The sequence below is a fragment of a genome, unplaced genomic scaffold (assembly GCF_019419815.1).
Source record: "Pyrus x bretschneideri cultivar Hongxiangsu unplaced genomic scaffold, Pyrus_bretschneideri_v1 Contig4, whole genome shotgun sequence".
Classification (NCBI taxonomy): Eukaryota; Viridiplantae; Streptophyta; class Magnoliopsida; order Rosales; family Rosaceae; genus Pyrus; species Pyrus x bretschneideri.
The window spans coordinates 7,330,268-7,342,010 of NW_025999723.1; the positions used below are offsets into that span (position 1 = coordinate 7,330,268).

Genomic DNA, 11,743 nt, shown 5'->3' on the forward strand with positions numbered 1-11,743 from the left:
ATGCATTACACAATTTTGCTATGTGGAATTTGTGAGTTAAAGAATCGAAAGAAATTAGAAGCAATTAGAGTTTTTCAAACCTTAGACATAAAAAAATAAAAATTCTGAAAAAAAAAAAAGAAAAGAAGGGAAAACTCGGCTGAGTCATGCTGCCAATTAAAGCAGCTGAATTCACATTTTTGATCAATCCACCTGACCCAACGTACACAAAAACCAATCTAAAAAAATCTAGAGTATAATACTACTCAAGTCTTCAGCCATGATAACAAGGGCTTCAACATCACTAATCGCCTTAGCAGACTGTAAAGCTAACAAACTTGTGTCGTGCGGATCTCGAAGTATACTTTCAACAAGAGCTTCTCCACATAAATCTCCTGCACCTCGTGGCTGATCATTACAAGTATCATCTGAATTTCTCTTTTCAATGCGTACAAGTCCATCCACAATGAAGACCATCATTTTGAGTGGTTCACCTTGTTCAATAATGATATCGTTCTTCTTAAATTTCTTTGGCTTAAAATGCTGACAGATTTCTTGCAACACCCTTTCGTCCAGCCGTCTAAACTCCTGTGATTAGTACATAAGATGCATTTTAATGTGCAGTGAGTGTAAATAAGAAACGGGATTTTACTTCTTAATATTAACAAAAGTAAATAAGATTTACCTTATGATTTATTTCTTCAAACTACATATAATAATTAAGATTGTATCAATATTATTATATAGCCTATATAGGTGTGGATCAAACTTAACTAAATTTTTGCAATTTTCAAAATTTATCTTGGTTTTGGTTTTTAGTTTTCATTTTTTAAAAAGCTGAGTACCAAATAATAATGAAAACTAAAAACTAAAATGAATTATAAAACAGCCCCTAAAAGTTTGTGAAAACATCTTCAATAGAGAGATGCAAATTTGAGATGTAAGAGTCACATTTACATTCTTGAAAAGTATAAAACTAGTCATATCATATTCCATTGAGAGAGATGTAAATTTGAGATCTAATTTAATTTCATCTTTTTGAGTGGCAGTGTTCACTTCTAAAAAAATGTAAAAAACATAAAAAAGATGTAAAATTGAATATTTACATTTTTTGGCCAAAATGCGTATTTTACATTCTGTCCAGTATCGCCAACCAAAATTTAAAATGGCCATTTTAAAACATTTGCATCTCCCATTAAACTAAGTCTTGTCATATATGGCAAAGCTACTGTTTAAATTAAAGTCGAAGGCTTTGATCGAGGAACTTACTTGCCTGAGCTTGGTCAAAGGCGCACAATTTTTTATACGTCTTTGAAACTCAGGGGGAAGACTCTGGATAATGTACTCCAAATTAACAGGCACATTCTCTTCACATGCTTCCAGTACCTTTTTCATGACATGCATTTGCATCCTCCAGTGCCAATGAAACGATGACTGAATGCAATTTTTAGATAACCACGACACTATTTCTGGACAAAGCTGTTCCATCTTTCGTTTCGCTAGCAACCTCTTCTCTACTCTTGCATTCGTTTTTTCAGCTTCAAATTGCAAATACATCTATCAACAGCAACCAAACCAACAAATACGTTGTCAGTTCACTCTACTTTTTTGGAGATAAAAGTCTTCACAGCTCGCCGTTTACGTGATTAATTAACAGTTAGTTATTTATCATTCCTAATTAAAAGTAAAACAAGCCAACGATATACCTATTTAGGAAAGAAGACAAAATTTAAGCATTAAAGATTCGGCACAAACCTGGATATTTCCAATGAGATATATGAACAGGAGCAAACCAATAATAGAAATAGAAGCCGCAAAGAAGTTTTCCCATTCATCTATACTGGGCTCAAGGTTTGAACCGAGGGAACTGCAAAAATTAAATGAAGTTATAATCTAATTTTTAATTTATTCCAAGCACGAAGGTCTACAACCGTTTTTTTAGCATGGGAATTTCCGGAAGACAAAGAAACATGGTAATATATAGTAACTAAAGTCATTTCATGGAGATCCTCTTGGAATTACCAAACATATGACTTGCATTGAGCAAAACATCCGAGCCCCTAAGAATTAATACTTAAGACCACATCACACACACACACACACACACACACATGCCTAAACAAACAAGAGAGAAATGTACCAACCTCAAATTTCGTAAGCCCCACCAAAAACAGTTTGAGAACTTTTGAAAATAATTGGTTGATCCTGTTATGCCGGATTCAAGGACACTAGTAAAAATGCCAAGATCGAACATCTTTGGGTCTGACGGATTTATAGGGCATAAATCATTTAGATTTGTGATGTTTCTAAATGTGTGATTGTCATGACAACCAAAACTACTCCTGTCACATCCATCTTCTTTTCGACATGCAAAACGCCAGCAATCCATCATTCGTTGAATGGCAAAAAAGTACCATAAGGCTCCGAATGCCTAAATGATCAACAAGTTAATCAATTAATTAGATTAGACTCAAGAAAAGACTTTAAAAAATATATATTGGATAATGCTTAGGTACTCACTAGTGAGTACTTTGTATACTCACTTTTTGCTTTTGGCTCAATGATATTTTAACACATGTTTTATTGTTTTTTTTTTAATAGACAATTAGACATGTTTTTTATTTTTTATTTTATTTTTTGTATCAAACGATATATTTTGTTAAATTAGATGTTAGATTAGTCATAGACAAGGTTTGAACCCATGCTATCATACAAGGCTTCAACTCCTTTCCACCAATGTGATAAATAGTCACTTGCCTTTTTTTCTTGAACTTTAAAAAACAAGAAACACATGACGTCTTTTGATTGGGTCAAATAAAAAATGTTTGTAATAAGTTTTTATCAAACAATGAGACACCATGTAAATTTTTAATCCATCAAATGTTGACTTTTAAGCAAACTTTAATAAGAAAACTTAAAGGAGTCAGAATATATTGAGACTTACATGACTGGCAATGATGTACATGAAAAAATTCAGTGTAGCTTTAATCCATACGGGAATCTGCTCGGTCTCTCTAATAATCCATTTATATTGATAACATGAAAGGTAGATGTGAATAATTCGTGGCACATATTGCAAGATGACAAAAAGGTTCATGATAAACATCCTTCCTGTAGTCAACGATCTCAAGTCCCTCACATTTGAAAAGAAAATGAGAATTACCACCTGGATAACATACATTGATTACCAACACTCAAAATCTATTTATCATCAATAATAAACTTGTCAACCAATAATTAGGATATTGAGAATATCAATTCAGCCGTTTTAATTTCATATATATACCAAGTTGAGAACCATAGTAACATAAAAAACTGACTACAGATATATTTTCATGAATAGAAAAAAAGAAAAGAAAAAGAAGATTGTCATGTCTTGTTGTAAAATAACAAATACAAACTCCTATAAATAAATAAATAAAAGAGGGTAAATTACACTTTCATACTTCAAGTTTGGGGTTTATTTCAATTTCATACAACATCTTTAAAACATTTCATTTTCATACCTTAAGTACTATTTTATTTCAAAATAATACATCCGTTACATTTTTTATCCATTGATCTGTTAAATGCTGACGTGGCTGCCACATATATGCCACATGGCTGCCAAATGTTTGCCACGTGGCAAATAAAAATATTTTTTTAAAAAATCTGAATTTTCTCAAAAAAAAAAAAAAAAAAAAATTGAAATAGACCCCATCCCATCTCCCCGCAACCACCCCCCACAAACCCATAACCCTTTCTCCCCACCCACACCTGCCTAGCTCGTCTTCCCCCTTCTTCCCGGCGACCCACCTGAGCTAGAACCCGAACCCTTCTTCCGCCCACACCCCCCACGACGCGACCCACCTCGACGTCTCCCCCCCGGCGACCTAACTCCCTGCGATCCACCTCGCCCAGAACCCGACCCCCACCTTCCTCTCATTTGCAACACCCACCCTCTTCTCCTTCCCCCATCCGTGCCCTGCTCGTCGGCAAGTCAGTCAGCTCCGACAACGAGGTATGCATTTAATTTTGTCCTTCAAATTTTGAATTTTTTTGGTGCTTGGTTGATGGTGGTCTGGATGGAGTTAGGTTTGCAAGGGTGGGTGGGGTTGCAGATGAGAGAATGGAGGGTGGGGGTGAAGAAGAGAAAGGGCTCGGGGAAGGTGGGGGTTTGCTGGGTTTCTTGATGGGAGGGGAGGTGAAGAGAGTGGATGAGAGGGAGGTGGGTTGGGGTCGGGGTCGGGGCCGGGGGGGGGGGGGGGTGTGGGTGGGGAGAGGGTTTAAGGTTTCTGGGTTTGTTTGCGGGGAGCTAGGTTTTAGTTTTTTTTTTTTTTTTTTTTTAAGATTCAGGTGGTTTTTTTTTAATTAAAAAATTATTATTTTTGCCACGTGGTATGCCAAGTTGGTAGCCACGTCAGCACTTAACGAATCAATGGATAGAAAATGTAACGGAGGTATTATTTTGAAATAAAATAGTATTTAAGGTATGAAATTGAAATGGTTTGAAGATGTGTAAGGAATTGAAATAGACCCCAAACCTGAGGTATGAAAGTGTAATTTACCCAATAAAAACTAAAGCAAACCTTAATAGGCAAGAAATTCTAAATTTAATGGAAAAGAAATTCTAATGCTTGTCATCCAAGTAAATTAACAAAATTAATAATATACATTTTCCAATAACGGGGACATTTCTGAACAAAAATACTTGTTATAAAATAAGAGTAATGTTAGAAAGATTAAATTTGTCGATAAAATTTTGTAAACTAAATGATATAGAAGTTGATGATTGGATTATTACTTAAACATTGATAAATGTGTGGTAGAACATCATTTGACTTCTAAATTTTGTCTATAATTTTAGGGGTGTGCTATTCACACACTCCTTGTTAATTTCTGTCCGTTGATCTTCTTCAATTCATCCGATCCGACGGTCGAAATCCAAAAATGTGTAAGAAAAGTAAAAAGGGGTGTGTGAATATCATATCTCTAATTTTAATCTATGTAACATTACCCATAAAAGAAAGGGGGCTTTTCTTTCTCGGTCCAGTTCTAGCAAACTGCCGTTGTGTCTGGTCCTATCCAAATCCGTAGCCGTTGTTGACATTTGCCCCCAAGTGCCACAGATAAGAAACGGTTTCTCTCACCTCTCTCTTCTTTTGAATCGTCTTTAATTCCGGCTGCGACTTGGAATGTTACCATTTGGAATTAACTTGAAGATTTGATTTGTTAGAAATGCCAAATTTCAAAGTTTGGACCGGGTTTTTGTTTTTCATGTTGAATTTATAGAGTTATTGTGTAAATTAACCTGATTTGTATATTTGGTTTGTTAGTGAACTCTAATTTTGGGTTTGTCCTAGTTCCTTAACGGTTTGGTGTGTGGGTCTTATTACAAAGTACAAGCTTAAAGGTATGATGACTCTTAGGTTCGATTCTCATAAAAAACAAATTTGAATCATACTATTGTTAGCCATTGTTAAGCTCAACCATTCATCCACCCCTTTAGACCATCTCCAACTCTTGGCCCAAAACCTAAAATTTTTAGCCCAAAAACAGCTTTTCTGCTCTAACCCTTGTGACCTAAATTTTTTAGCCCGAAATTATTAAAGAATAAATTTAGGCTAATTTTTTCTTTTAAGTAATTTAAAAAAAAAAAAAATTATGCACACTATCCTAATTTAATTTTATGAACATTTTAACCTAAAAATATTTAGATTCCGATAAATATTGAAAAATCACTAAATTTGGGTGAATTTTGAGTTAAATAATTTTTTAAATTATTTTAGCCGTTGGATTTAAATTTGGGCCATTATATATATTTTTTACCATTAGATCTCAGCCGTTGGATTCAATAAATTCTGAGGAACATGCCCATGTGGGTGGGGTCCAGCTGGGGGTGACCACACCATTTTCTGGGCTGAATCCTGGGCTATTTCTGGCTTTGTTTTTTGTTTTAGGTTTTAGGTCCAATTTTCCACTTGGGTTGGGTTGGATTTTTTTTTGTTGGGGGGGGGATGGAAGGGGAAAAATAGGTTATAGGCCAGGTTTGGAGATGGTCTTTGTGTAGATAATATTCTTTGTTAAAAAATAAGTGTGTAAATGAATTTAGATATAATTATCTCTAAAATAAAAGTGCTTTTGAGATCACTTAGTAATACGATCTAGTAATATTTTTTTTTATTTGTAAGTGAGAAGTTTTAGGTTCGAATCTCGCCAAAGACGAATTGAACCACATTATTACTAACTCATTGTGAGGCTTAGCCAACTTCTCACCCTCTTAGTATAAAAAATATCGTTTGTTCAAAATATGTTTTTGAGAGCCCCATTCTTCACAAAAAAAATGGGTTGATTTTGGTTTGGATTAGCCCTGCACTAAAACGGCCCAGTCAGTTTAGATTATAGATCCGACGGACAAGGGTAAAAAGTGTGGGGTACTTTTGTCATTGCAGGTTTGGGAGGGGGTGTCTGCTTCGTCTCGATGAGATTGAGGGGGTGGGGTGTTGATGGGTGCTGTTGCAGACAGAGATGCAACAAAGAGCGGCGTTATGGGCTGCACTGAGAGAAGGAGAGAGAGAGAGAGAGAGAGAGAGAGAGAGAGAGAGAGAGAGAGAGAGAGAGCTTGCAGAGAGAAGGATCACGAATGGGTGGGGATTTTGAACAGGGACCTTGCAGAGAGAGAGTGAGGCCATCATCATTTGTCCATTTCTTGCCTACATGACCTGATTGAAAAAGTCAGAAATATTTTTCAAATTTTTCTGTGCAGGTCGGTTAGGTTGGAAACTTTTTGAAAGTCTATTTATTTGATAGAGGTTGAGGTAGAGGTTGAGAATTTGAAATTATTGTGGCATTCCACTTTGATAGAGGTTGAGAATTTGAATCTATCTCTCTCTATCTCTCTCCATATCTCACTGCGATAATTCTGGTCAGCAAGATTTCTAGGATTTGTGAAATTTATGCATAATTACAATTTCGCCATCCAATCCTGGGTAATTTTACTCTACCTCCTTGTCTGTTCAAATTCTTACTCTTATTTTCTCTAATTTTTTGCAGTTTATTTGAGTTAGTATCAGTTTACTTGGACTCCCATGAGCTAATTTTTATTAAATCTGTAATGCTGTAGTCAAGATTTTCAAATAATGAGGTCATAAATCCTCTGAATGTATTTTGTATTCAACTTTCTTTATTATTTTGGAAGTGGTTCATTTTTTAAATTTACTTTTAATTTTTTGCTTTTTAGTGGGTTTAAGAAAATGAAACGATTTATAATTTGAGGTGGTGAAATTTTGTTGATTTTTGCATTCAGTGTTCTGAGTGCTCATCGAGCTGTGCTTAAAAGAGTTTTACTTGAGATGTTTTTTTGTAGCATAAGCCATCGATAACGGTAAGTACCTCAAAGTTCAAACGGCATGAACTATACATTCTAATTCTACTCTGAATTTTCGCTCTTGCAATCAGCAAGAGTGGAAAAAATCATTGCTAATTTTTGGTCTGTACTATGAACTATACATTCTTCAGATCCTTTTATAGTAGTTACACTCTTTAAAGCTGAATTTTCAGACGAAAACAATATAAATTAGAATATAATAGATTTTCAGCCAGCAAGATCAATATTCTAACTTGCAAATATAATTGGTTCTGTTTTCATTGCTTAAACAAAAGTCACACACACTTCGTAGTAAGTTAAAATTCGTAAGTTTATTAACCACGAGCTGATGGTCCAGTGGTAAAGGGCGGATTGCGAAGTTTCTTTTAAACTAAAAACTGGAGGTTTCGGGTTTGAAACCCGTTGCTGGCGTGGAAGTCAGACTTGTAGCCAAAGGGAGGCTGAAATGCCTCTATGAGTCTTTCCGGTCCCCAGAAATGATGAATAACTATGGCTTGCCACCAGTTGTCCCCCTTTAAAAAAAAAATCATAAGTTTTTCTTTTTTAATTTCCTTTTTTTTTGTTCAAAAAAAAAAAATTATAAGCATACCTTTGATTTCCTAAGCAAATAGAAAACACTTCTATGATATTATAATTTATATTGTTTTTGATGGAAATTCTACTTTAAAATAGTCGATTTCGTTCACCTTATCCTAACAACTCTCTCATACTTTTGATCTGAATTAAGAATAAAATGAAAATATGAATTACAGCTTTTCCTTACGTATTAGACTAATTTGGTTTGAGCATGATTGAGTTGATTGGTTTGAGTATGAATGATTTTGATAACTTGGATTCAGATACGATTTAAGATTTAAACTTATTCATTAGTATTATCTGTAGTTCAAACCATATATATATATATATATATATATATATATATATATATATATTTCAGTGTTACTAAAACTATCACTTCTCTGTAGTTCAAACCATACATTAACAACTCCCATTTTTTTTCAAATTGTAACAGAGAAATGAAAGCACCTGCACATAAGAAAGAAGGAAGTTTTGAAATTCAATGAAAGATGATGTGAGGACTAACGATAATGAAGTTGTATAGCTATTTTGCTACATATATAGAGAAGAGCAACCAAGGATGTGAGATCATATACTTTTGTACTCAAAACTAATTTTTGAAAAGTTGATTGATACGAATGTAAACAGATTTTAATATATTTCACATTGTTAATACAATTTTGAAACCCGCAGCGTTCAATTGCTAGTATATCCTAACATTGAGAAAATAATTTCTTGTCTAATATATATACGGAGAAAATAATTTCTCATGCTTTAATAATGAAAATAATATCCTACCCCGCTCTGCAAGTAAACAAATAGAGAGATTAGGAAACCAATTAACTCCAACATGAGGGGAGGGGACTTCTCGTACCTGCGGAAGGGGAACAATGGCTAAACTGTCGATTAAGAAACCAATTGACCCCTGCATTGGCCCATCTATCATTCGCACGCAAAATCTCTCGATAAAATCGCAGTCGAGGCAACACGAATCCTCCAGAAATATCATAGATCCGAAGTACAATGTAATTCAAGTGGAAACACGAATCCTCCAGAAATTCATAGATCCGAAGTACAATTTTCAATATATAGAAAAGATCGGTGAATGATGGGTGACTCACTGAGAAGTTCTCGTGTGAGTTCCTAGAAACAAAACCGTGAGAGCGTGGTCGGGGTCCAAAACGGATAATATCGTGCTACGGTGGAGTCAAGCCTGGGATGTGGTGGGGGCCCGGGCCAGGATGTGACAGCCTCGCTAAAAGGAACCTAATGGATCGTACACCGTATAAGGTAGAGATTGAAGAAACAACGGAGATGAGTAAGGATAAATAAACGGTTTAATTATTTATGGCTAGGATTATTTAATATATTAATTAATCAAACGAATATGTTCATTTTAGCTTTTGAGTAATTATTGGACCTCAAGGCCCATTGGGCTTAGAACCGTCAAGCCTATTAACTTCAGTTGTATGACAACTTAATGACTAAAAACTCAAAAGGGACCAAACAACCCAAAGCCTTTAGAAGGCCGACCATATTGTAAATGAATGGGCTTTGGTTCTTTTTGTTACATAAGTGAAGTGACTATATAAAGGACTTTATAGCCAAAAAGTTGATTAGGGTTTTCTAGAAAGAAAAGATGAGAACACAAAGCTCTATCTTCTCTTAGGAGGCCGGCCACCCTAGAGGAAAATAGCTAGCTATCTTTCTTCCTCTAGGTCACTCATCTCTTCCTCAATGCTCTTCTTGGTGTAGAGGCTTAGAGGTTCCCTATTTTGGGAACTTGGAGAATCCATTCCTTCATCCATCCAAAAAGTCATGGAGCCAAGAAGTAAAGTTCCTCCATCCACATCCATGGAGTCAAGGAGCAAGGAGACTAAGGAAAGAAGGCCCTCACATGGGTGAATATCCTTCGCTAAGCAAAGAGGTGATTCAAAGGTATAAAAGTTTCTCAACTTTTTTCTTTAAGATTTGAGTTGAATCTTGGTTCACCACAATTACTAGGCCTTGAATTTCATGGGTAAAGTTTTATTTTGAGTGCATACAAGCATGATTCCGCATTTTAATTGTTAATTGCATGCATGGATGTTGCTCAAATGAACTAGTTTTCAAAAAATAATTCCTTCAGAGATATCAACAAATCATTATGAAGAATCAAGCACCGAGAATAACATCCATAATGAAGAACAAGATTTCGTTGATTATGTAGAAAGACAAGATGAAGAAGCTGTGAATGATGATGTTCAAACACAAGAAGAGTGCATTGCCAAGAGGAAAGGAAAAAGAGAGATCATGCTTCTTACCAGATTCAAAGATTGCATTGCATGTATGGCATACACTTTACTAGTGATCGAAGTTGATATTCCTACAAGTTTTACTGAAGCAGTGAGTAGTGGAGAAGCAAAGCAATGGCATGAAGCTATGGATGACGAGATGTTGTCACTCAAGAAGAATAAAACCTAGGAATTGGTGGAGTTGCCTAAGGGAAGAAAGGCTATTGGATGCAAGTGGATATATGCAAAGAAGGATGGAATAGATGATGCAAGTCAGGTGAGTTTCATAGCTAGACTAGTGGCTAAAGGATATGCTCAAAAAGATGCAATAGATTATAACGAAATCTTTTCTCTTATAGTGAAACACTCATCTATTCGAATTCAACTTGCGCTAGTGGCACAATTTCATCTTGAATTAGTTCAGTTAGACGCAAAAACTGCATTCCTACATGGAAATTTGTCTGAAGAGATTTGCATAATGCAACCTGAAAGGTATGAAGAAAAAGGAAAAGAAGGTTTAGTCTGCAAGCTCAACAAGTCACTATATGGTTTAAAACAATCACCATGCAATGGTATTTAAGGTTTGATAAGTTTATGAAGGATCAAGGCTACACTAGAAGCCATTATGACCATTGTGTGTACCACAAGAAATTAAGTGGGGGGAGGGGGGTACATATGGAGATGAAAGATCTTGGGGAAGCAAGGAAGATTTTGGGGATGGAGATCACAAGAAACAGGAATGAGGGATTGGTCTATTTATCACATAAATAGTACTTGGAAAAATTGCTGCATAAGTTTGGAATTAATGGGGAAACCAAACCTGTAAGTACACCTCTTGCTCCTTATTCTAAATTGAGCACTCAACTATGCCCTAAAAATGATGAAGAAAAAGCCAAGATGAAAGATGTTCCTTATTCCAGTTTGGTTGGAGGGTTGATGTATGCTATGGTATGCACTCGCCCCAATATTGCCCATGCAGTTGGAATTGTTAGTAGGCTTATGCATAATCCTGGAAAAATACATTGGGATGCTGCTAAATGGATACTGAGATATCTTCATGGAACAAGAAATACAGGAATTTTTTTTGAAAGGATTGATGGAGAAATTGATAAGTTCTTAATAAGTTCTTAATTGGTTATGTGGACTCTGATTTTGCTAGTGACTTAGACAAAAGAAGGTCTACGACATAGTATGTATTTACTATGGCAAAAGGTCATGTATGTTGGAGATCAATATTACAACCAACCGTTGCTTTATCAACTATAGAAGCTGAATATTTGGCGATGGCTGAGGCTATTAAGGAAGCTATTTGGACACTTGGATTGATAGAAGATTTGGGTGTAAATCAACACAAGTTGGATGTGTATTGAGATAGTTAAAGTGCCATTTACTTGGCAAAGTATCAAATACATCATGTAAGGACCAAGCATATAGAAGTGAGATATCATTTTGTTCAAGAGGTTATAGCTGAAGGTGAAATTCTAGTCAAGAAGATTGCTACGGCTAATAATCATGTTGATATGTTAATGAAGATAGTTGGTGAATCAAAGTTCAAGCATTGCTTGGA

At 35.3% G+C, this 11,743-nt stretch overlaps 1 protein-coding gene across 1 annotated transcript; it reads right to left on the reverse strand.

Moving 5' to 3' along the window:
* Nucleotides 1–1,164: 1,164 nt before the first annotated feature.
* LOC103948447 (cyclic nucleotide-gated ion channel 1-like) lies at nucleotides 1,165–2,429 on the reverse strand. Its single transcript, XM_048565722.1, has 3 exons — nucleotides 2,124–2,429; nucleotides 1,735–1,846; nucleotides 1,165–1,536 (listed from the first exon to the last, which is right to left on the reverse strand). Exons 1-3 carry the CDS (start codon nucleotides 2,369–2,371, stop codon nucleotides 1,180–1,182), a joined length of 717 nt encoding a protein of 238 aa, XP_048421679.1. The 5' UTR covers nucleotides 2,372–2,429; the 3' UTR covers nucleotides 1,165–1,179.
* Between the last annotated feature and the right edge of the window lie 9,314 nt (nucleotides 2,430–11,743).

Excerpts from the sequence above, each read along its gene's own strand:
- LOC103948447 (XM_048565722.1), bottom strand. The coding sequence starts at position 2,371 with ATGATGGATTGCTGGCGTTTTGCATGTCGAAAAGAAGATGGATGTGAC. Across the intron at positions 1,847-2,123 it reads TGGGGCTTACGAAATTTGAG|TTCCCTCGGTTCAAACCTTG; the intron begins GTTGGTACATTT and ends TAATTTTTGCAG. Across the intron at positions 1,537-1,734 it reads ATCTCATTGGAAATATCCAG|ATGTATTTGCAATTTGAAGC; the intron begins GTTTGTGCCGAA and ends TGCTGTTGATAG.